This window comes from Lates calcarifer, linkage group LG10 (genome assembly GCF_001640805.2).
Source record: "Lates calcarifer isolate ASB-BC8 linkage group LG10, TLL_Latcal_v3, whole genome shotgun sequence".
In the NCBI taxonomy this organism is placed as follows: Eukaryota; Metazoa; Chordata; class Actinopteri; family Centropomidae; genus Lates; species Lates calcarifer.
The window spans coordinates 2,530,440-2,554,791 of NC_066842.1; the positions used below are offsets into that span (position 1 = coordinate 2,530,440).

Here is a 24,352-nt window from a genome sequence, read left to right on the forward strand (position 1 = left end):
TGTAATCCAATGGGCCGAGTTAAAGTTCACTGGCAGACTCTGATTGTTATTATAACTGTCTGGCAACATTATAGATAGGAATCAGTGAAGTTATGATGATCAAATCTTGAATAAAAAGCATTTAACTCCTCAGTCATCTGTTTAGGTGAATTAAACCTAAAAATGAATATATAAAAGTTTGTTACAGACCCACACCAAGTGTCTGTAAACTCACCATAAACCAGTATACCAATAAACAACTCCTCACAGCAAACTTTGGAACAGGACTTTGACTGATTTCTTCAACAATACATATTTAATAAAGTAAACTTTGTGCAGAGTCTTTATGTGTGTATGTGCACTAGTGCATTTGAATGAGAAAAGGGAAATAGAAAGCACAATAGAAAATGCACTACACTGTTTATTTTGGCTGTCTACGTCAAAGACAAGAAGTACCTCCTTGAGAACTGCAGGGGCCATTTTAAAGTCATGTCTCTGCTGCCTACAAGGAGTGTGTCTGTGGCTGCAGAGAGGCTGGTAAGTCTGATTTTGTTGCAGAGGGTGAACATGGTGAAGAAGCAGAGGGCACAGTACAGCAGGATGGACAGGACTATGCTTCTGTAAAACAACAACAGGAGATGGAGGGTGGGGTCTTGTTTCCTACAATACTGATAAAGAACATCATTTATATAATTTATTGTACGGTGAGTCTGTAGAAAAACATGAAGTTTAATTTAGTTCAGTGCACATTAGTTGTAATTTTAACAAACAGAAATTCCAAGTCGTTTAAACAACTTCTAACTGATAAACAACACACACACTAACACAAACTCAAGTGCTTTCTTGTAAATGGAAACTGAAAGTGTTCAGACTCTGTTTTAACTGGAGAAACTGGAGGAGGAGTCAGGGTGAGTGAAACTGCGACATTATTATTGTCTTTTCCTCAAAGTCTCTGAGTCAGTTTTCTCTCTGTGGACTGTCGAGGGAAGAAGAGCCAGGATGAACCTCTGTTCATACAAATAGACTGAAAGGAAAAAGAGGAGATTAAAAACTTGGAAGTCTGTGGTATTTCCTGTTCTCTCTGTTTTGAGTGCGACTCTTGGAACGGATTGTTTCTCTTGATTTTTGTGCTCTTGTTCTCATAGTCAGTGTTTCTGGTTTCTCTCTCAGACTGACTGAAGTCCTGGAGATGGCTGATTTTGAGGAGAAGAAGGACAGAACAGAGTCTCCAGTACCCAGCTGTGTGTCTCTGAAGAGTGACCGGTCCAAACAGTTTATTCCTCCAGACCTCAGCAATGAACCTGGACCCTCAGATACACAGTAAGAGAACTACTGCAAACATGTAGAATAACCACAGAATGGTCTTTTAATTACATGCAAGCCTTTACCATCACCGATATTTATGGAACACATCAGCAGCCATTTGTTTTATTCTTGACCCTTTGTGTTGGCTTTCTGAGACTGTACTTGTGAATATGAGGAAAGTGCATTTTATCAGTGATTGATGTGATATGAATAAAACATGTTTGTGTTTGCAGACGTCAAAAAAGTGGTGTTTCCTTGGCATTTAGGTGTGTGACTCTTGAACAGATTGTTTATCCTGAGTCTTACAGTCTGTGTTTCTGGTTTACTGCTCAGACTGACTGAAGTCCTGAAGATTGGTCGTGGTGTGGAGGAAAAGGAGGATAGACCGGTGTCTCCAGGGTCTAGCTGTGTGTCACTGAAGAGTGACCAGTCCAGAGAATTCCCTCTAAACTTCACTGATGAACCAGGAACCCCACGCAAACAGTAAGGGACAATTTCTACTGTAAACTGACCTGAACATGATTCACTTATTAGACACATTCGAAGGAAGATTCACAAAACTCTGTGAATTAGACGGACTCTTTTGACCAGATTCATAAAGCAGTTTCTGTATCAATCTCAGTCATTGTGAAAGATAACATACATCACCCTGATGGTCACTTGCACAGTCAATCCATGGACATGTCCATAATCACCTGATTCAATATAAAGACCATCAAAACACAAACAACAACCCGTGACTGTGACATTTTAGTTATGAAAAAATGTCTTCACAGAAAAAGGAAGGCGAGTGGTGATTCTGTGGAGGAGCAACGGTCCCGCTGTGCTTTGTGTGAAGACGTCCTGAAGGATCCGGTCTCTACCAGCTGTGGACACTGGTTTTGCAGACAGTGCATCACCCCACACTGGGACCAGCCTGGTCCATCAGGAGACCACCCCTGTCCCCGGTGTGGAAAAACACCCAGAACAACACTTGGACTGCAGACAGCCAGTCAGACCAGCACTGTACAAAGTAAGACTGAACATCTGTCTGGGTTGAAGAAATAACTCAAAGTCCTGTTCCAAAGTTTGTTGTAGTGGGGTATTTCTTTGTATACTTGTGGGCTTACAGACAGTGAGTATGGGTGTGGTAAGGTAAGTCACCCAGAATATTGGCAGAATACAATATTTTATACAGAAGATCAATGAGTAGGAAGGGAACAGCAAGATAGAGAAGGAACAGTATCAAAATACAACAGTGACCAATGGGTGGATTGTGGATAGACCAGTGGCTCTATATAAAGATACATGACCTGTCTCCACTTCCTCCACTGTACAAAAACCAAAATATTTTGGAATCAGTTTATTTAAACAAAAGATCAAGGGGGTCTGGCCCACAGTGGTGGCAGGATAAAAGGGTCGACAGTCGGTACGAGACTCTTTCCAGACAATGGCTGATCAACCCACCCTACCAAAGTCACATGCAGATTCAAACCCCCAGATAAACAGCAACAACAAAAAATAATCAGCAGATTCTCTTTCTTTATCCTGAAATTGCTCCTTGTCTTTCAGCAGATAGTGGTCTGCAGGAGGTTTTAGATGAACATAAGATCAGTCTGAGGAGGAGATGTGAACGTGTGACTGAAGGAACTGATGGAACAGAAAGTAGAACCCTCCTCAAAGCGATCTACACTGAGCTCTACATCACAGAGGGACAGAGTGAAGAGGTTAATACCCAACATGAGGTGTGGCAGCTTGAAACAGTTTCCAAGATGGAGACCCTGCATGACACTCCAATCAGGTGCCAGGACATCTTTAAAGCCTTACCTGACCAACACATTAGACTTGTTCTGACAAATGGTGTTGCTGGCATTGGAAAAACCTTCTCAGTGCAGAAGTTCACTCTGGACTGGGCAGAGGGCTTGGAAAACCAAGATGTCAGTCTGCTGGTTCTGCTTTCGTTCAGGGAGCTGAACCTGATCAGAGATGAGCAGTACAGTCTTCTCACGCTGCTCCATGTTTTCCATCCAACATTACAGAAGGTCACAGCAGAGAAGCTGGCTGTCTGTAAAGTTCTGTTCATCTTTGACGGCCTGGATGAAAGCAGACTTTCACTGGATTTCAACAACAGGAAGGTTGTGTCTGACGTCACACAGAAGTCATCAGTCAACGAGCTGCTGACAAACCTCATCCAGGGGAATCTGCTTCCCTCGGCTCTGGTCTGGATAACTTCCAGACCTGCAGCGGCCAATCAGATCCCTCCTTCATGTGTTGACAGGGTAACAGAAGTACGAGGCTTCACTGACCCACAGAAGGAGGAGTACTTCAGGAGGAGATCCAGTGATGAAGAGCTGTCCAACAGAACCATCTCACACATCAAGACCTCCAGGAGCCTCCACATCATGTGTGGAGTCCCAGTCTTCTGCTGGATCACTGCTACAGTTCTGGAGCACATGTTGACTACAGAGCAGAGAGGAGAGCTGCCCAAGACCCTGACTGACCTGTACTCACACTTCCTGCTGGTTCAGACAAAGAGGAAGAAGAACAAGTACGATGAGGGACATGAGACGAGTCCACAGGAGCTGACGGAGGCTGACAGGGAAGTTCTTCTGAAGCTGGGGAGGCTGGCGTTTGAACATCTGGAGAAAGGAAACATGTTCTACCAAGAAGACCTGGAGCAGTGTGGTCTTGATGTGACAGAGGCCTTGGTGTACTCAGGAGTTTGTACAGAGATCTTCAAAAGAGAGAGTGTGATCTTCCAGAAAACAGTCTACTGCTTTGTTCATCTGAGCGTTCAGGAGTTTCTGGCTGCAGTCTACATGTTCCACTGTTTCACCAACAGGAACACACAGGTACTGGAGGCTTTCTTAGGAAAAGGCAGAGGTAGAAATCGTAGCGAAAAACTTTCCCTAATTGATTTTCTTGCAAGAGCCATGGAGAAATCCCTTGAAAGTAAAAATGGGCACCTGGACCTTTTTGTTCGTTTCCTTCATGGCCTCACTCTGGAGTCCAACCAGATACTCTTAGGAGGTCTACTGGGTCAGATAGAGGACAGTCCAGAAGTCATCCAAGAAGTCATCAACAACCTGAAGAAGATGAACAGAGATGATATCTCCCCTGACAGAAGCATCAACATCTTCCACTGTCTGATGGAGATGAATGATCAGTCAGTCCATCAGGAGATCCAAGAGTTCCTGAAGTCAGAGAACAGATCAGAGAGAAACCTCTCTGTGATCCACTGCTCAGCTCTGGCCTACATGCTGCAGATGTCAGAGGAGGTTCTGGATGAGTTGTACCTGGAGAAGTACAACACATCAGTGGTGGGACGACAGAGACTGATCCCAGCTGTGAGGAACTGCAGGAAGGCTCGGTAAGTCCAGATGTGTTCATTATCACTATCACCATCTTTTAAATAAAATGGAACAAAAACCCCTTGCTCAAATTAAAGATGATACTTTTCATGGCTTAACTCTCAACATTTAAGTGAGTGTATTTCTATTAGAAGTTATCTGATTTTATTGTAACAGATTTTATATTTTCTCTAAACACAGATTTACTCATTGTGGACTCTCAGAGACTCACTGTGAAGTTGTGGCTTCAGCTCTGAAGTCCAGCCCCTCCCATCTGAGAGAACTGGACCTGAGTGAAAATGAGCTGCAGGATTCTGGATTAAAGCGGCTGTCTACTGGAATGGAGAGTCCAAACTGTAGACTGGAGACTCTGAGGTTGGTTCACTGATTAGAGTTGTTGTAATTTTCTACTTGTGTATACTCAGTTTAAATCTTTGAAGACATACATGGCATTTATGGAATAATTCTCATTCATTATGGAGAACAGTACTGAGCAAGAATAGTTTACCTGGCCACTGCAAACAACTACTTCAGTGTAATCCAGTAGAAAGTTGTCCTTGTCAACTATTACAGGTTATTATATTACAACATTATGGATAGTATTCTTACAGAGACAGACCTTTTTATTAAAGAGTAAGATCCTTTTATTTAACCAGAAACACTGCTATCTCTACCAGACTCTGACACAGTCATAAGCTTTCTCCATGTCCACAAAATACATGCAAAAGGATGGGCAACTCCCACAACCTGTCCTGTAACCTTGCAAGAGTAAGGAGTTGGTCCATTGTTGGATGTCAAAACTCGAATCCACATTGCTCCTCCTAGATCTGAGGTTCGACAATTGGTTGGACTTTCCTTTCTACAACCCTGGCATAAGCTTCCCCGGGATACTGAGCAGTGTGACATCCTGACCACAACTTCCAACAACTGCTTTTACAATGGAAGCTCTAATTATGGCCCATTTGTATTCAGTGTCCCAAACTTCTCTGGGATGTACTTCTGGGAGTTGAAGACCTAATTGACAGGGGCCTCAGGAAGATTTTCGCAGGCCACTGACACTACATGTTAGGGTTTACTAGTCTCCCCACCATATGATATGTGACATATCAGTTGATAGCTCTGCTCTTGTTTTTACCCAAGTGTCCAAAACGTATGAACGCAGTTAACAAAGTTGATCATTGATTTTAGGTCTAGGGTGTTCTGATACCAAGTACACTTATGACCCACCTTCAAACATGATGTTTGTTATGACCAACCCATGTCTGGCCAATGCATGTTGAGCACAGAAGTTTAATAACAGATCAGGCAGGCCATTCCTTCCAATTACCCCCCTCCAGGTTTCTCTGTCATTGCTCACATGAGCATTGAAGGAGGACTATAGAGCCCCCTGGTGGTGCTCCTTTAAAGACCCCATCCAGAGATTCCAAGAAGGCTGAAAACTCTGAACTACTGTTAGGTGCATAAGCAGACAACATTCAGAGATTTCCTCTTAGGGACTTTTTCCCATTGAGGTGACCCTCTCATTTTCTGGGAAGAAGTTCAACATAGTGGCGCACAGTTGGGGGCTCCAATTATATGTAGTTGGTACTGCTCCACCTCCCACACCAACACCCACTCCTTCCCATTTTGTATTCCTAGAACTAGTCTACAGTGCCAGGGAACATCATGTCCAGGTCCCAGCCCTTGCTTGCAAACCAGCTTGCAATGCACCAAACCTTGATTCCTTTCCTATAGTTAGAGACTTGACTCAGAAGCATGTTGTGAATCTGTGTTGGCATGAATAAGTGTATGAATGTTGTGTTGACATTTGGATGATGTCTGTAGAAGGCTGATTATGATCCACGTTAACAGATGGACAAAGCCGCTCTACTTATTTTAGGGAAAAGCTTATTGATCAGGACATTTGATTACATTTTTTATCTACATGTTTGTTCTTCATTCAGATTGATATGCTGCAGTTTGTCAGAGATCAGCTGTGCTTCTCTGGCCTCTGCTCTGGAGTCAAATCCATCCCATCTGAGAAAGCTGGTCCTGAGTCACAACAAGCTGCAGGATTCAGGAGTGGAGCTCTTGTGTGGTTTTCTGAAGAGTCCAGACTGTAGACTGGAGACTCTGAGGTCAAACACCATTTTTTAGTTCTGTGCTGAGATTATGATGTGAACACTGTGGTGACACTAAACTGCAGACATAAGGCTGATATTATACAATTTTCTGTTTTCTTCTTCTAAAATTACATTTTATTCTCTATTCAGATTGAAGAACTGCTGGTTGTCAGAGATCATTTGTGCTTATCTGGCCTCGGTTCTTGACTTCAACCCCTCCTATTTGAAAGAACTGAAGCTGTCTAACAACCACCTGCAGGATTCAGGAGTGCAGCTGCTGTGTGGTTTTCTGGAGAATCCACACTGTAAAATGGAGACTCTGAGGTAAGACAAGTTTTTAGTGATGTTAATATGATGTGAGGGTTGTGGTGGCACTAAGCTGCAGATGAAAGGCTGATATTATACTGATTTGCACTGAGTATCTAAATAGTAAAGTGGTTTAGTCCAGTGACTGTGGCAGAGCAATGTTGAGGACACTGAAAAAGCCAAAATTTTCAAATTTAAATATTTGACCTTTGGCCACCAAAATCTATTCAGTACATGCTTGAGTCCAAGTGAGTGTTACAGAGATTGTGTTTACAAGAATGGGGTGGATGGACAGACAAACTGCTACATTCTAAAACCTCTACAGCTCTGAACAGAAACAATGAATGGTTTCAAGCAGAAACTTTATCCTTTAAAGATACATGTTTCATTCTTTATTCAGACTGAGGGACTGCAGTTTGTCAGAGACCAGCTGTGATTATCTGGCCTCAGCTCTGAAGTCCAACCCCTCCTATCTGAGAAAGCTGGAGCTGAGTGAAAACAACCTGCAGGACTCAGGAGTGAAGGATCTGTGTGGTTTTCTCCAGAATCCAGACTGTAGACTGGACACACTGAGGTCAGACACCATTTTTAGTTCTGTGCATTGATTTACAGGAGATGATTAGCTTCAGTGTGTATATGCACTAGTTCTGCTTTATATGTATATGACTAGGACATTTAAGATCAGAGTATAACTGTCTGTTATCTGCTTTATTCTTCGTTCAGATTGAGTTGCTGCAGTTTGTCAGAGATCAGCTGTGGTTATTTGGCCTCAGCTCTTAGGTCCAACCCATCCTATCTGACTGAACTGAAGCTGAACCACAACAAGCTGCAGGATTCAGGAGTGAAGGGGCTGTGTGGTTTTCTGCAGAGTCCAGACTGTAGACTGGAGACTCTGGGGTCAGTTCACTGTCGTAGATCTTATATCATTAATCCACCACTGAATCTAATACATTAATACATTTATACTTGCATTCATTGTCAAAGCATTCACGCACAGTTTTACAGGAAATGTGTTTTACTACAAGCTGGTGTCCAAAAACCAGGACCCCACTATATTTACAGGGTCCAACAGCTTTGTAGGGACCAAATGCTGGATCCAGCAAGTTAAAATGGCTGTTTGAGGGTTAAGACTTGATTTTAGGGTTAGAGATAGAATTAGGTTTAAGTTAAGGGTAATTCAGTTGTGATGGTTAAAGTTAGGGTAAGAGGCCAGGGCCTGCATTATTGATTATTGATCATTATTTATTGATATGTCTTATCCTTTACCCAGATTGAGCTCCTGCAGTTTGTCAGAGACCAGCTGTGCTTCTCTGGCCTCAGCTCTGAAGTCCAACCCCTCCTATCTGAGAAAGCTGGACCTGTGGGGAAACAACCTGCAGGATTCAGACCTGAAGGAGCTGTGTGAATTTGTGGAGAGTCCAGACTGTCGACTGGAGACTCTGAGGTCAGTAGAGGGTTGGAGTCAGCCAATGCTGCTTGGTTAGTTTCAGAGCAAAGGTCCAGATTCCTGTGATCTTCCAACCTTCTCAGTGAGAGGAGAATGATGACGGAGTTGATGTGAAGACGACCGTTGTTGTTGTGTCCATTTTCCACAGGAAATAAAGCTGGATTATAAGAGTAGAGACAGTGGTCCTCATTCATCAAACTGTGGAATCTGATCTGTTTATCTGTAATTTGTTTCATGCAGATATGTTTAGTGACAGCCTCCACCTGTTCTCTGTCTTCTTCCCTCAACAGGTGGAAGTGATGAGCTGTATCCTGAAGATCCAGAGAGGCTGAAGCAGCAGCTTGTTACTGGGAGGTCGAGTAGAGAGGAAAGCTTCATCTAGCAGTGACTAAATCAGAAGCTGTGGCGATGACTCGGATGGAATCATAACAGAAGTCATCTCAGGGCACTTTTCATATAGAGCAGAGCATATATCTTAGTAATATTATTTACAGAGATCCAACAATATATCTGGTCTTAAAGTTCATAAAGTCCAGCTGAACTGAATCTGAGTTCAAGTCTGTTTGTGCTGCTCTGAACAGGTTTCTTGTTGAGGAACAATCACAAAGACCAAGAACTCTTTCAGTGCGGCTATAAAACAGACTTAATAAGTGTGAATCTATTCACTGTAATTTAGCAAGTATCATATGTTAATCACTTATTAACTGTGCTCTAAATCATACTTTGTATTAATTAATGTTCTACTTTTACATGTTCAGACAGGTTGAAATACCTTCATCCCTAGAATATTAGGACTGACTGCAAATAATGTGAATCATATGATATTACCTTCACAGTCCAGATCCCTATGGGACATTTTAGACCAAATTGTTTGACAGTGCTCTCCACCACCAACAATTAAACTCTAAATAAGGGAATATCTTTTGTAGGAATGGTGTTCAGTCCCTCCAGTAGAGTCCAGAGACCTGGAGATTCTGTTCTTGCAGCTTGTGGTGGCTCAACACCTTACTGAGACACTTCAAGTTAGTTTTTTCCTTTCTACCAGTCTTTGACTCTACTTTTACATTTATTTTACACTCCCACTGGATCTGCACAGTTGTTATAACACTCCAACTTTTCTTAAATTTCACATCATATTTCTGACTAATGCTGTTTCTGTTGTTTTATATTTATATTCAATGCTATTTTTGACACACAGTATAAAGTATATTTTTATATATCTTGCTCAGGTCGGTAATTCTGCAGTTGTGATTTTAAGCTAAATTCTATTGTTATCCAGCCTGCTGTAATGTGACAATTTTTCTCATACACTCATTAAAATCTGTTATCTGACTAGATTAGTTTGTCAGTGTTTGTCAGCATGAAACAAAGTGAGCCCCTCTGCTGGTTCCTGGCGTTTGCTGACACCTAGTGGTGATGGAGAGAACTGACAGGCTCAGATTATTGTCTGTCAACATTCAGGACAGGATTCCTACAACACCGCTACCTTCATCTGTTGGTTTGTTTGTGTTATTGTGTGATCTTCAGTGGTGTAAGAAGTATTCAGATCCTATACTTAAGTACCACACAATAACACAAACAAACTGCGCGGTAAAATTGCGGTTTTTGTCAGTAGAGTCTGGTAGTGATATGTCAATGTTCCTGCTTAAACAAAATGGATTTCACTATAATAAAAAATAATCTAAATAAAAAATGTATCCGCCTTTAAATCCAAACACAACAGAGGTGACTGCAGATTAAAAACATAAAAAACAAAGAAGTTTATTCATCTATACAAAAGGAAATTCATGAGAAATTATATACAGATGTACATTAAAATGCCAGTAAGCATGAACGGAGGCATTAAGCAAAACTGACATCCTGATCCATTCATCGTCTTCAGTCATCCTCCTCCTCGTCCTCAGCAGGCAGCGGTCTGGACCTGCAGACGACAAACACACATTTAGGGCACGAAAACCAACAACTCATTCTCGATTTAAATCACAAGAAGTGTATTACTTCTACTACAGTAGACGAGGCCTTTAAACATCAGTGACACTGATGCAGCGACTCAAAATCCCACTGTACCAACTCATGCGTGACCTTTGTTTTAGACACTTTCATAACACAGAACCACAACTTTAACCACCATCTACCTCTGGAGGAAACTGAAAATTCAAAGTCAACAGCTGACTGGTTTATTTGGATCAAAGCTGATCATCTTGTTCTCAGATTCTGCCACAAAACCCAGCGTTGGCGAGAACTGAACAGACAGTTCAGCCCTAATGTGAACTCAGTGCTCTGATTCAAGACGTATGGTGGCCCTGAGAGCTCAAAACACGCAACTAAAGGAGACATTGTCACTAATTTGACAAAACATTTGCAGCATTTTGGGGGATGCAAGATGAGAAAAAACCCAATGGAGAAATGCTATAAATTACTCAGCACAAAGGAAATGAATCAGAGTTGAGATAAATGAACACACATGTGGCACTGTGTTTGTTTCTGTGTTTGTGGCTGATGAAGTCAGAAAAGCCGACTGTCCTATTCTAGTATTCTAACGGTATGACTCAGGTGTTACTGCAGGGACTAAGCCTGGCTAATTATACATAATATTTAAGAGATAAAGATCCCTAATAAATAAATAATGGGAGATAATATATCTGAATCATGTGATCAGAATGAAACTACTTTCATTCGGTGAATAAAACCTTCGGATCTTGTGCAACATTTGAGGTAAAAGCAGCTTCAGTTAATCTACGAGTAAATGTGAATAATGTGGTCTGATACTTAATGCAGCAGGACAACATACTTCCTGCTGGCCTTTGACATCCCGCTGCCTCCTGCCTCTTCATCATCCTCAACCACCTGGGGTCTCTGGTTCTCCTTCTCAGGCTTCCTGGGGGGACCACCGAAGAAGTCCCCGATGCCCTTCTGCCAGGTCGGAGTGGGACGAGGACACACAGGGTTTCCACCAGCGTATTTGTTCTTTGCTGTGAGTTACAAAAAAACACCACCAGTTAAACCATGTAACGAGCAGTGAATATACAGAGTGTTTGTGATTGTAGTAAAACTGACTGACCAGGTGTGGACACCTGGCTGCTGGAGGAGGAGTTGGCTGAACTGGCGCCCAGAGACTTCCGGGGAGCAGAAGCTGCTACAGCTGCAAATAAAGAAATAAAACTCTGTTATGACAGGATGTGCAATAAGACATCAAAGAAAACAAAGTGGATCTGGATCCATGTCAGATATGAGGAACAATGCAAGATAACACTTTACTGCACCTGTGAGGAAACTGGGGTGTGAAAGAGTGAAAAGAAAGCAGAGTTCAGTTTGATATAACTTTACAAAAACAGAAGAGTGAGTTTAAGAAAAGCTGTGTTAAGACAAAATTAAGCTGCAGTGTTAAAATGTACACCAATGTCTGCAAGCGTGAACTGTTGGAATAACTGGATATTTAAAATACCTTAAGCAAGTTTTATAATTGAAGTTTTTATTAATGAGAGGCCTGAACGACGGATCAGTTGTATGCCGAATTAATCAAAAGACTGTGTAGATCAAAATAATACCGTTCATTATGGCTGTCATACATGTACCGTCGACGAAAAGCAAAATAACTTTCAGTTATGTAACTTTTAAATGGAGTTTGGTTCGACGTCCGCGTAAAGCCGCTCTGCGGCGCTCAAAACTGGCGCCAGATTGCAGAGAGCGAGACACTACGGAAAAGACTAAGTATAATGTCATCTCGTCTCACGGATCGGAGGCTTAAATTACAACTATCACTTCTGGTGACAACACGACTTAGTTTTGTTTTTTAAAGCTGTTCAGGAGCCGATAAGACTAAACCCAGCCTCCGTATTGGCGGGAGGCTGTTGTTAGGAAGGCTGATTGTAGATTTAGCTGATAACAGGTATCTACGATGCTCACGTCATTGTTCACGTTACTTTTCTTTAAAAATGCGGTATCATAATGTTAAAGAGTTATCCAGGGCAAAGAATTTAGACGCCGTATCCGCTTTATTTGGATTTTGTAGGTGCGCTCCCAGCCCGCCAGAGTACATAACAAAACAGAGGCATTCTTACACAATTTAGCTATTTGTCGCTGAATACGTTATAAATGTCCAAAATTTTTAACTGTACCTTTTCTGTATGATCCGGGAACACTGTCGGCTTTAGTCCTCACCATTTTTGCGAAAAACTGTAAAGTCCAGGGATGTTTCAGCAGCAAATACACCGACCAGAGTGAATGAAGTTGAGTGTCCCGCCTTGGTTTAAAAAGAACAGCGGATGGGGCGGGAGATTTCTTCTTCTGGTGCTTCTATTCCGGTAGACGAGACGCAATGGATGACGCGACGCTTCCCCCCTCAGGCGGATTAGTATAACTACAGCCCTTATCGCCTATACTATTTTACCTTTATAAGCTACAACACACTGTCACTGTAAACACACGTAAACACATGTAAGGTGAAGTAATATGTTTTTTTTTTATTGATTAACCTCCTGATTATTTTCTCGATAATAATGCTCTATCTTTGGACAAATAGTTCCAGCTCTACTTGTATTTATTGTTGGGTAGTTCACTGCACAATAAACATATTTTAGAAATAATTATAATTATTATTCTAATTATAATAATTATAATAATTCATATGTTTTTTTTAATATAAAATTTTCGGCCTTAAGTAACTACTTTGTAATATCGCTCTAAATTGTGCAATAAAGTTCGAATGCAAACTTTCGCCTTTTTGTCCCTCCTCGTGCTCTGTAGTGGCGGTTTCTGTGCTGCAGGGCGAATCCAAAACAAAAACAGCTTCGCTAACTTTATCTTAATAATTTTATTCTTCGGGGTGAGTGTGACACGATTTACAGAAAAGCTGTGAACTTGTGATGACTTATTTAGAAGTTCCCGATTGTTTCGTGTCGGTTAACGTGTCTTTAGTGTGTGTTCGGTAACTTTAAACACTCAGTGTCTTCCAGTGTTGAAGCTAGCGTTAACGGTTAGCTGCCGTTAACTAACTTTATTCACCGGCTGGTGTTTGTTTGGTTTAACGGCTGGTTTAAACTCGGTAAACTCGCCGGTTCACTGAGTACTGCTGCTGCGGAGCTGGTTAGTTAACGTAGGTAGTTGTCGGCGTTTAGAAAGTTTAATTTTCATGTTTAAATATAAAGGCTTCAGTTGTCAAAAAACGGCCTTCAAAAGTCTTAAAATGTGTCAAATTCCATTTACAAAGGCCAAGAATATATTTACACATATACATTTTGTACGCTGTTGAAACTCATACATGGATCTTAAATGTATTAATTATTCTTAAGGCAAGACTCTGCAGGTAAAGAGTGTAATTAATAATTAATAATTAATATCATGAAGATGATTACCTAAAGCAATTATTTGTATCAGAAGTTTTCTGAAATTGTATGCATATATATGCAAATTAGCCACTGTCTAAGTAAATATGTGTAATTAGCATACATTACCAGCACAGAAATCTGATCATTGGATGAAGCCAAGTTCAAAATTGTTGTTTCATCTTGTTGTCATATTAGACTCAAAGGTTTTTATGGAGGAAATTATCATTTCATAAATCAGAATATACTGTAAACAACATGTTTTTAGGAATAAATGTTGCATGATTCAGGTTATTAATGATATGTGTGACTCTGGTAGAAGAAGTACTCAGATCAGAGTAAAAGTACCACACAAAAAACCCAATGTTCTGCGCGGTAAAATTACTATTTTTGTCAGTGGAGTCTGGTACTGATATATAGTGATGTTTCTGGTTAAATAAAAGGATCTTACCCTTTAATAAAAAGGTCTGTCTCTGTAGGAATCATAATGTTGTCAGACATTTAATAGACAATCTGAGCCTGTCAGTGACAAAAACAAGCACTGTAGTGGACGTACTTTGATGTGGACAGGTGCCGATTTGATTAAATTGCAGCAGCTGATACACTATTGTTGCTCAATACTGCAGCGATTCCAAAACAAGGTTCAAAAAGACATGACACTTCATGAGACAGTTTTAGTTGATGGAAACTGATCCATCACTGGTATCAATAGTTTAGTCAGGGCAGACAAAAGAACCTGAAACCTTCACCACCTGTTGCTTTTATGTCCCATTTCTTTCACCATCATGACCAGTAAAGAAAAGACCAGTCTGCCTGTCATTTACTTGATTAATCGCTTTGTGTATAAACATCAGATAATAATTATAATTTCCCACAGTCCAATGTGATCTATTCATATGTATGGTTTTGTCCAACAACACAGATAATTAGTTTACCGTCATGCATGACAAAGAGAGGGATCACATCCTCCCATCTGAGCAGCTGGTGACCGTGTGTCTTTGTCCCCAGGTGTTGCCATGGAGGAGGTGACCCGCTTGGTGTCGACAGGAGACTGTGTGAAGCTCTGGGATGCGGTTTCCATGGCGCCGCTGGAGCAGTTTAACCCACACAGCACCAGCCACCCTGTCGCACAGGCCTGCTGGAGCTCCAACAGTATCCTGATGGATGGACAGATAATAACATATACAATAACAACATCCAGTGATATAACACAAAAATCAATCAGTAGGTTTATTTACAGATTAATATGTATATCACATATGTTTAAAATATTCATCTGTCTCTCTGGGGCTGCAGCAAATGATTATTTTCATTATTGATTAAACAGCTAACAGCCCAAAACACGAAGCTGTTCAGTTTATTATCATGTAAGACAAAGAAAAGCAGCAGATTCTCACATTTAAGAGGATGGAAGCAGAGAATTGTGGGTATTTTTGTTTGTAAAATGGCTCAAACAATCAGTCAGCTTCAGTTTCACGTCCACGTTTTGCAGGTGTTATCTGCTCGATCACCCACTGAGGTGGTGAGGGCAGCTCCATGTCAGACTCTGGTTATTAGAGTTACTTGAAGGGTAAATATTGACCATAATGTGTCTGATCTGTGGTTAATTCATACTGTATGTAGTGAAGAATAGAGGTAAAGGCCTTGACCAGTTGTTTCAGACCATTACCTGGTCAGTTCCAGCAGCAGCGGAGACAAACTGGTGGTTTCCAGCCTCAAGTCGACTCCTGTTCCACTGGTGGAACTGGCCGAGGGGGTGAGTGCACGGCTTTAGTTGTTATTTTTAGTCACATGTGTCAGGTTTATTTAAATTAGATGAAACAGTTTTCTCAAACTGTAGATGAACTCTCACCTTCACTGACTTCACTGTTTCTGTGTGACTGTCTGTGCAGAAAAAGCAGACCCGCGTGTGTCTGAGTTCATCGTCTCAGTTTCTGGTTAGTGGAGGTCTGGATCACTGTGTTCACATCTGGGACCTGAAGACCAAGAGGCTCCACCGCTCCCTTAAGGTAAGACTTCACCCAGGACAGGACAGGACAGGACAGCAGTTAAACATCCTGCAACCGTTCTCTCTGAAGCACCTACTAAAATATTACTTAGAAATTAAAACCTCTTGTTATCTTTGGTCTGGAGTGGTTGGAGGTCACCAGTCTCAGTCTGTCTTCCTCCTCAGGACCATAAAGAAGAGGTGACCTGTGTGTCCTTCAACGCCAACGACAGCTACATCGCCTCCGGGCTCCACCAGTGGAGATCTGGTCCTCCACAGTCTGACCACCAACCTGTCCAGCAAACCCTTCGGCCACGGCAGCAACCAGGTCAGACAGTCTGCTGTTTATCACCGGTCTGATGTGCTCTATACTGCATCAGTCAGGCTCAGATTCTTATTATGTGTCTGACAGGATTCCTACAGAGAGAGATTTTTATTAATACCAGACTCCATTGACAAAAACAGGAATTTTACGAGAGCTGCTAGAATACCACTGCGTCCATCTGTCAGTTTGTTTGTGTTACTGTGTGACTTTCAGTGGTGGAAGAAGTGTTCAGATCCTTTACATAAGTAAAAGTACCACACAATAACACAAACAAACTAACAGATCAAGGCTGTGCTATCCATTAGCTCCATGTTCTGTTCAGTAAAATTCCCATTTTTGTCAATAGCGAAACGTAGCAATGTTTCTAACAGAACCTGTTACCTGTTTTATCTCCAGCCCATCCACGACCTGAGGCTGTCCATGCTGAAGCGCTCCCTGCTGGGCAGCGTGTCTGACAGCGGCACCGTGGTCCTGTGGGACTCCAACACCCAGAAGGAGCTCCATGTTTTCGACAGCGCCCACAAGGCCCCGGGCTCCGGCCTGGCCTTCTCCCCCGCCAGTGAGCTGCTGGTGGTCAGCGTCGGCCTGGACAAGAAGATCGTCTGCTACGACACCGCCAGCAAGATGTAAGACCGAACACGCTGCTGAATTATTTAACACAGAGGAAGAAAATTTAAGGCTTTAAATCAGCCAGGTGCTGTAATCTGTGGGTTATGAAACAAATTACTTGTATGTCTGCAGCGTCCTGAGGTCGATCCGTGTGGACAGTCCTCTGACATCAGTGGACTTCACTCTGGACGGTACTGGTCTGGTGGTCGGATCCACTCAGGGGAAGATCTACCAGTACGACCTGAGGAACTCCAGCGCCCCCACCAGGGTCACCGTGGCACATAAAACCTCAGTCACCTGCCTTCGCTTCCAGAGCAACACCAGCAGACACAAGGTACCAACAGACAGACTGAACAGAAGGGAAGACAAATCTCTGCAAGAAAGCCTGGATGCATCATCAAATTATAATGTATTAACAAAACCGACCAACAGTCCAAACCCAAATATATTCAGTTTACTATTTTAAGACGAGGAAAAGCAGGATTCCTCTTAAAATTAATCATTTAACAAAATAATAGCCACTTTAATTTTAATTTTTAATTTTCTGTCAATTGACGACTCTAATCAGATTTAACCTTTCACAAGACTGTCACCAGGGTTTTCTGCTGGATTTTGTTAAATTCAGAATTACTCCAGTCATTGCTAATACAAAGTATTTACACAACCTGCCACTTGTTGACCTGTGCTGTGTCTCTCTCTCTCTCTTCCACCTCAGTCCAGTAAACTGGGCTCCACCAAGATCGCCAGCGCTAAGAGATCCTCAACCAAAGTGACCAGCAACCAGCAAGACCCCGCCCCTAGCACAGGCCCCGCCCCTCAGAGACAGGTGATGGGTACAGGTCAGTTAATCTCATTAGTCCTTGTGAATTATATTGTATTGAAATTGACTGACATTGCTTCATGGTAAATTGTAACATGCTACCTATGTAGCTAATGCTACGTAGCTAATGTTAGCATTATCAGCTGTCTACTCACTAGTCTAGAAGAAACAGGAGTTCAGAATCAAACTGTCTTGGTGAGCAACACAAATGTTTTGCTTCTAGTTCTATCACTTCTTTTCTTCTTCTGAAGCTAGCATGCTAACCAGCTAGCCCCTGCCAACCTGTCTTGTTACTTTCCGATAGTGCCTCACTGTAGTGTCCAACTCTCAGCTCCTTTAATCTACAGTCCGACTGATCCACATGGTTAAACTGACAGTAAGCACAGTGTTGTGTCCAGCAGGGGGCGCCGGTGTGGAGGTGATGTCCCGGGAGGCCGAGGGCCAACAGGGGACGGAGCAGCCGGCCGCCGTGGAGAAGTTCAGCAGCGTTGGACGAAGCAGTCTGGATATGTTTTCTCCTGCACGGGAAGGTCAGTGGTCAAAAAACGAACGTCTGTTAGTTTCGTAGTTTCACTGTGTGGGGACCTTTAGGAAGTCGACACGTAAACGCAGCGTAACCCTCAGATTTTCTTTCTGTCCTAGACCTGAGGACACCTGGGACGGCTGGAGACACGCCGTTTGGAAGAACTCACGGTACGGCAGTGTGGACAGGAGTCGTTTTGAGCGATGCTGCTGGTTCTGAACTAACCTGGTAACCTTATGTTTCCATAGTTACCAGTTTGGAGATGTTATCCAGAGAAGGGGAGGGTCAGCCGGTGATCGGTCGGGCCAGTCTGGACATCTTCTCCCCGGTCAGAGAAGGTGAGACTCCTTCACTGGTTTCTACTGGTTAGGAAAACACAACGTGACAAGTCGCGCTAATTTTTCTTGACGTGACGTTTAATAATCCGTGTTTCAGACTTTCACTCGGGTCCCAACTCTCATCGTAAGACCCCCCTGGGAACCCCTCTGGTGGCCTCTGCGGGTCGATGCTTCAGCCCGCTGTCCGTCTTCCAGACCCCCCCAACGATCAAGGAAGAAGAGCCGGTCGCTGCTGCAGCTGCTGAACCGTGTGACCCCAGGAAGGTGCTGACCTCTGACCTCTGACCTCCACATACACATACAACACGTGGTGGTGATACTAATTACTGAGAAACTGTACTTTACAGTCTGACAAGGCCAGCAGTTCCAGTCTGGAGGGGGAGGTTCAGACCACGCCCACGTCATCCCAGCAGACCAGTCACAGCCAGCCAGCCCCACCCTTCTTCACTCCGGAGCCCAGCCTCCGCAGAGCCAATGGCATCCAAGCTCAGCTGAGCTACGACTCACCTGTCCACGGAGCTCCGCCCTCTGCAGCAGCAGGTAGAGCAAGGCGGCGACGCTGTCCGAGCCAGGAGGTGGTTTCTGCTTGTTTGACACTGGCTCTCTGCAGGATGGAAACTGTTTCTGTCGTCTCCTCAGAGCTGTGAAAAGAGGAAATTAGAGTTTGGGACATGTTTATTTCTTAGTTTCAGTTGTGATTTACACTTGTTTGTTTATTCTCTGCTTATTTTTCCTGATTTTAATGGTAGAAGAGATGAAAAATACGACTGTACAAGCCTCAGGTTTCAGGGAGTAAAGAGATTTTTCACTGCTTCCCCATTTTTAAGAAAGCAGTTTAAATTTGTTCAGTTTTAATTTCATCTTAGATTCCCTCCAAACAGACTGATAATTAAACTGGATAAGTAGTCATGTTAGAATCAGTGTTTTTCTGGTGCTCTTCAGCAGACGCAGGACGTCAGTGAAGGATGCCGCTAACGTTAGCTCAGCTTGTTCTTATGTGGGATTCCTCAGTGTTCATCATAACTGGGAGCTGAACTAAACTAAACTAAACTAAAAATAATCTGAAACAAATACAGCGTCTTCTAACGAGTCTGTCTGCGTCCTCAGGTCCAGCTCTGTCGGCGGCCGTCTCCTCCTCTCTCTCCCAGAACATCGCAGACGTGGTCGGACAGGGAGGAGCTGCTCCTCTCACCTCCCTGCAGATCCACTTCATCCAGAACATGATCCATGAAACCCTGGAGGACTTCAGGTCTGTCCCTTGTTGTTTCAGGTTCCATACAGGCCTGGACAGTTTCAGCCTCCCTTAAACATTCATACTACAAAATAATGAATAGAATATGACGTTTTTTTTCTCTCCGTCTCTTCAGGGACGCCTGCCACAGAGACATCGTCAACCTCCAGGTGGAGATGGTCCGACAGTTTTACATCCAGCTGGTACGAAGCATCTCAGACATTTCATCTCTGTAGATTAGATATAAACTGTTCTCCTCTCTACAGATTTTACAGATTTATACATGTCAATACAGTTCCTATACAGAAAGAGACAAAGGTATATCAGATATCAGAGTATCACTAGAAAATGCATTTCCTGCAGAAAATGCAGTGTGAATGCTGATAGCTGAATGGATTAAAACAGCTTAAAACAGTAGAACGTATCAACAGCAAAGTTGCTGAATATTTCAATAGTGTAAATACCATAAATATCCAGGAAAAGCTAAACATTTTGATAGCTGGTTTCTGTAGCATAAAGCATTGAAGAGCTAACATCAGTTAGTTTCCTCATTAACTTAACTTCACTGAGCAGAGAATTATGCACTTTTACTTTAGTACTGGGGCTGTAATCTCAATAATAAATAAACCGTGATTTTTTAACTTAAGTTTCTAATATAGTCAGAATTTCATACTGACCCGTCTCCACACAGGAAACGAACCGCCGCTGTGTCTGACGTCACTTTGTCTGCCATGTTGTTTCAGAACGAGATCCACAGGCCTGATAGAGAAATACTCTGTGAACGAGTCTCTGGTGGAGGAGATCGAGAAGCTGAAGGAGGAGAACCGCAGGCTGAGGACCAACTACTGATCTGTGCCCTGAGTTTTGCCTGAAGGCTCGACTGTTAAGGTTTACAGATGTGCACCTCCTCCCAGACTGTGCCTCGTCCCTCAACAAGGTTACATTTAGGTTAGAGACGGTTGAAGCTGAGAGAGGGGAGGATGTTGTTTGGATTTTTCTGCCAATCTCAGCCAAAAACAAAAAACAAAGCACTGCCGCGCTGCTGCTGCTGAGAGCTGGACATCATCAGCATCACAGACCTGAGTGAGCAATGACACTGATGTGTGTGTTTTGTAGATGGAGACCTGAACTGAACTGATGTGTGTTAAAACGTGAAAACACAAGTCTTTAAATAAACATTGTGGTTTTTCTAATTTATGTATAAATGTATAACTTCACAGCCTGTAAAACAGTGGGAAACTTCAGTCTTTGGACGGACTCTTGTTGGTTCAGTTGTGCCTGTATCATGTTTTTATTAAGAGGAAACATTTTGTCTGAAGAATAAAAAAGATTCATATTAAAAATGAGACTGTGTGTCTCTGTAAATCATCTATCTCTATTTTAAATAGTTTACAAGCTAATAAACAAAGTAAATTAAATGTTATCTTAAAGGTTATTCTCATATTTCTCTACACCTGTCAGTCTGTTGATGTTTTACTTTGTCTTTGTTGCTTTGATGAGGTTTAACAAACAGTATATCACAGGCCTCTTGAGTCTCTGGTGCTATTAAGTCTCGTTGCGGCCATCTTGTGTCTCTGGAGTTGTCTTGAGTCTTGTTTGTACGACTGTCGGTGAATATTTGTGAAAATCTTGCTGATGACTCATCGTTATCTTCTAATTAGCAGCAGATATTTTTGGGGCGTCCTGAGCTCGTCGTCCGGCTCAGCCACGCAGACTCCTCTCTGGGTCTCTGAGGGTTAAAACGTCTTTGAAGTCGGAGATAATTATCCATGCAGGCGGGTAATTAACTGTGTCCAGCTCATAAATAAACACATTTCCTCTGCATACACATGCACCATTAATGCAGCCGACGCTGCTGGAACTTTCTGTCTCTGCAAAAAACTCAAAACCAGCACAGTTCGGTCTGACTCGGAGATCGGATCAATCTGGTTCAGATCTGCTTGAATTTAAGATTGTTGCAATAATTGTCTCTTATTGTTTCTACATTTTATTAAATGTTATTATTTTTGTTTTTTTATAATTATTGTTATCAACTTCCAGTATTTTTTTCCTGTCCTGAATCGGTTGTTTTCCAGCAGCAAACATGACAGAATCTCACTTGCAACTCAGGCAACAAAAACTACATCAACTGATCAATAGGGGGCGATATAACAGCAACTTTCACATTCAGTTAGCGGATAAATTCTTCACAACGTGCTCAAGGAACTAAAGCTTATTTCCTGGTTTTGGATGAGGTCTCAGCTCCCTGGGGAGGTGACAAGATCTCACACCATTGCAATATGTAGAAATTAGCATTAATTGTCAGTAAATTGTCAATTATTGATTTATCATTATCTTTTTATACTGTAAATGCCTGGAGGAAATAGGCTGCTAAAGAAACTCTGTTTTTCCTCAACAATCCTCTTAACCTTAAGTTGAACCAACAGAAAATAAAACGACAAAGATCTGTGGCCTCATAACTGAACAAATTAACCAACACACAACTGAGTCCTTTAGACACAAAATAAAAACATTCCAACGTTTACACTCAGCGTCCCACATCAAACTTCTCTCTTCATGTTCACTTCATTTCTACGACAGCTCGAAGCAGCTCGTTTTCTTTGTTAATTTAAATGCGCTCCTGCTGGTCGCTGCATGTATGACAATCATTATTGTTTACATGTTTTCATTGTTTTCCGTTAAACCGGACATTGTGTGAAAATGTTGCTTGTGTATCCTTCACCTTTGAAACAAAGACTAATGATGACAAATTTGTCCAGTGGGATTTGAATGTTATACTTTCTGTTCACCCTCTTACAGACTGTTTTCCAGTTTCATTTACAGCATTTTTTTCACACCAAAATGGATAAAAAACAAAAGTACCACTCACACTTCTGTGGCAGCAGATGAAGCTCAGCTGGGCCTCCTTTCCTTGCACCTTGAAGGAGACTCACGGTGAAGAGGCGACGGTGTGAGGAAGACAAGCGTCTCAGAAAACCTGAAAAGTGTCCAGAGGTAAGATAAGATCATTAGTTCATGATTTTTTTTTCCTGGTGGGATATGAAGAGGTGAGGATTAAAGTGAGTGTGTGGAGGATTTTTCAGGGCAGATTAAGTCTGAAGCACCATGTGTGCAGAACGACTCATTCTGTCTGGATTTGGAGGGAATAATAAGATGCTTGTCTTCCTTGCTGCACGACAGAAAAAAGATGAAGGTGGCAACTCACAAATTCAAATAGAAAATTCAAGAGTTCAATATTTAGAAAACACTGGAGCGGTTAAATCAACGCACCAAACTGTAACATGACAAACTCAGGACTACCAAGGTTACACATGGTGGGTTTCCATAGGACAAAGTATTAAAATTCAAGACGAAGACTTGGTTGTGTGACAAAACAAGTCCTCTAATATCATACCTCTCTGCAGATCTGCAGTCAGACACTGAAACAAAACATCCTGCTGCTGAAAACAAACAAGTGGTGGTTGTGTTTGTGTTGTCAGCTCGCTGCCGTCTCTGTCCTCGTGAATATTAATGCACGGTGGCACCTTTGAAGTTTTGATGCTATTAGCAGCAGAGCTCTCTCTGCTGAAAACACCACAATGGCAGAGTAATTACACAGCAATTATGGCTTTGTAATGAAAAGAAAACCGTTGTTCACAGACTGCGTTCGGCTGCTGTTAATCGGCCGGAGGAAACAAAAAGGTTTCAGTCTGAAAGTGAGAATGTCGGCAACCTCAGGGAGCTGCGGTGAAACATTTAGTGTTCAGGGCAGTCAGTGTTAAAACACTGTTTTACTCAGACTCACACAGGGTTGGAGGTTTGAACTGAGGGTTTTTACTTTTACGTGACTCACAAATCTGGACAGAATTGAATTGAATTGAATTAAAAGGTTTAGAGATTTAGAAGTAAAGCACCAGAAGGAGAGAGGACATGTTGTCTGTGCTGTAATTTCCATGTAGCATGAAACACGGGAAACACGCAAGAGAGTAAAATGTTCATTTTTAAGTCAAGTGAGCAGAGCAGCTGGTGGATATTTGAGATTGTCCTCCTGTAAAAAACGACCATGCACGACGCTTGTGCACCCACAGTAACCTATACTTGTTGAGTGACACCTAGTGGCTGTAGTAATTATGACACCTATTAAGTACTTTTGTTGCAATTGCGACAAAGTCCACCCTCAAACAACCATGGGACTCTCACGTGTGGGTTTGGCTTCTGCTTAAAACCTCACAGTAACTGTTGTTTCTTTGCTGAGCTTTAGGCAAAACTACGACCTTTTCCTAAACCTAACCAGGTTTGTTTATATGCCTAAACCTAACCAAACAGAAACCATTCAATAACGACGAAGCTCCAGTGCGTCTGTCGAATGCTGCCATGCTGCAATACGTTCTGCCACCAGTGGGGGAGGTACTTTAGGAAACAGCCTACTGGGTCGTATTTAAGATTTTAGACATCACTACCCTGTCAAAATCCACACACTACACCACTGGAGTTTCACACACAGCAATAGTTTTTTACCACTTATCCAGCAAAGTACCGTCCTTACAGATAGTTTACAGACAAATACAGAAGACAAGAAGCTTTCCGGAATCTCTCGATGTTCTCGCCGCCATCTTGTAACAGTTGAAACCTGCAGCCTGGCTTTGTGTGCGTGCCTGTATCGCTCTTCACTCTTTTTAGTTGAGTCGTTGTTTTAATTAGAGCTGTAACGAGCTGAAAGAGAAGTTTCAAGCTTCATTAGAAACACT

At 42.3% G+C, this 24,352-nt stretch overlaps 3 protein-coding genes across 11 annotated transcripts; 2 read left to right on the plus strand and 1 right to left on the minus strand.

Annotated features, from left to right (window-relative positions):
• Window positions 1–427: 427 nt before the first annotated feature.
• Window positions 428–9,802, plus strand: LOC108893679 (NACHT, LRR and PYD domains-containing protein 12). 9 transcript variants are annotated; one of them, XM_018691946.2, is made up of 12 exons: window positions 428–516; window positions 1,150–1,299; window positions 1,618–1,767; window positions 2,061–2,296; window positions 2,836–4,633; window positions 4,815–4,988; window positions 6,557–6,730; window positions 6,866–7,039; window positions 7,422–7,595; window positions 7,745–7,918; window positions 8,292–8,465; window positions 8,759–9,802. In XM_018691946.2, exons 2-12 carry the CDS (start codon window positions 1,169–1,171, stop codon window positions 8,766–8,768), a joined length of 3,369 nt encoding a protein of 1,122 aa, XP_018547462.1. In that variant the 5' UTR covers window positions 428–516; window positions 1,150–1,168; the 3' UTR covers window positions 8,769–9,802. The 9 variants fall into 9 exon arrangements, with proteins under 9 accessions (XP_018547462.1, XP_050929111.1, XP_018547470.1 ...); XM_051073154.1 differs by lacking the exon at window positions 428–516 and adding an exon at window positions 667–683; XM_018691954.2 differs by lacking the exon at window positions 428–516 and adding an exon at window positions 870–887.
• Window positions 9,803–10,204: 402 nt separating this feature from the next.
• Window positions 10,205–12,754, minus strand: pclaf (PCNA clamp associated factor). Its single transcript, XM_018692003.2, has 4 exons — window positions 12,587–12,754; window positions 11,530–11,610; window positions 11,260–11,440; window positions 10,205–10,389 (listed from the first exon to the last, which is right to left on the minus strand). The coding sequence occupies exons 1-4, from the start codon at window positions 12,630–12,632 to the stop codon at window positions 10,347–10,349; spliced, it is 351 nt and encodes a 116-aa protein (XP_018547519.1). The 5' UTR covers window positions 12,633–12,754; the 3' UTR covers window positions 10,205–10,346.
• Window positions 12,755–13,203: 449 nt separating this feature from the next.
• Window positions 13,204–20,968, plus strand: nedd1 (NEDD1 gamma-tubulin ring complex targeting factor). The gene is given in 18 exon segments (XM_018692016.2): window positions 13,204–13,293; window positions 14,801–14,944; window positions 15,454–15,548; window positions 15,685–15,801; window positions 15,966–16,025; window positions 16,027–16,107; window positions 16,501–16,730; window positions 16,846–17,047; window positions 17,429–17,552; window positions 17,932–18,063; window positions 18,176–18,226; window positions 18,305–18,394; window positions 18,492–18,658; window positions 18,742–18,934; window positions 19,502–19,643; window positions 19,762–19,828; window positions 20,369–20,380; window positions 20,382–20,968. Coding segments are annotated over 17 exon segments (1,992 nt in total). The 5' UTR covers window positions 13,204–13,293; window positions 14,801–14,808; the 3' UTR covers window positions 20,475–20,968.
• The last annotated feature ends 3,384 nt before the right edge of the window (window positions 20,969–24,352 follow it).

Coding starts and splice junctions, on each gene's coding strand:
- LOC108893679 (XM_018691946.2), top strand. CDS start 1,169: ATGGCTGATTTTGAGGAGAAGAAGGACAGAACAGAGTCTCCAGTACCC. Junction 6,731..6,865: donor TGTAGACTGGAGACTCTGAG/GTCAAACACCAT, acceptor TTCTCTATTCAG/ATTGAAGAACTGCTGGTTGT. Junction 7,596..7,744: donor TGTAGACTGGACACACTGAG/GTCAGACACCAT, acceptor TTCTTCGTTCAG/ATTGAGTTGCTGCAGTTTGT.
- pclaf (XM_018692003.2), bottom strand. CDS start 12,632: ATGGTGAGGACTAAAGCCGACAGTGTTCCCGGATCATACAGAAAAG. Junction 11,611..12,586: donor TCCCGGATCATACAGAAAAG/GTACAGTTAAAA, acceptor CTTTATTTGCAG/CTGTAGCAGCTTCTGCTCCC. Junction 10,390..11,259: donor ATGTCAAAGGCCAGCAGGAA/GTATGTTGTCCT, acceptor TGTCGTCTGCAG/GTCCAGACCGCTGCCTGCTG.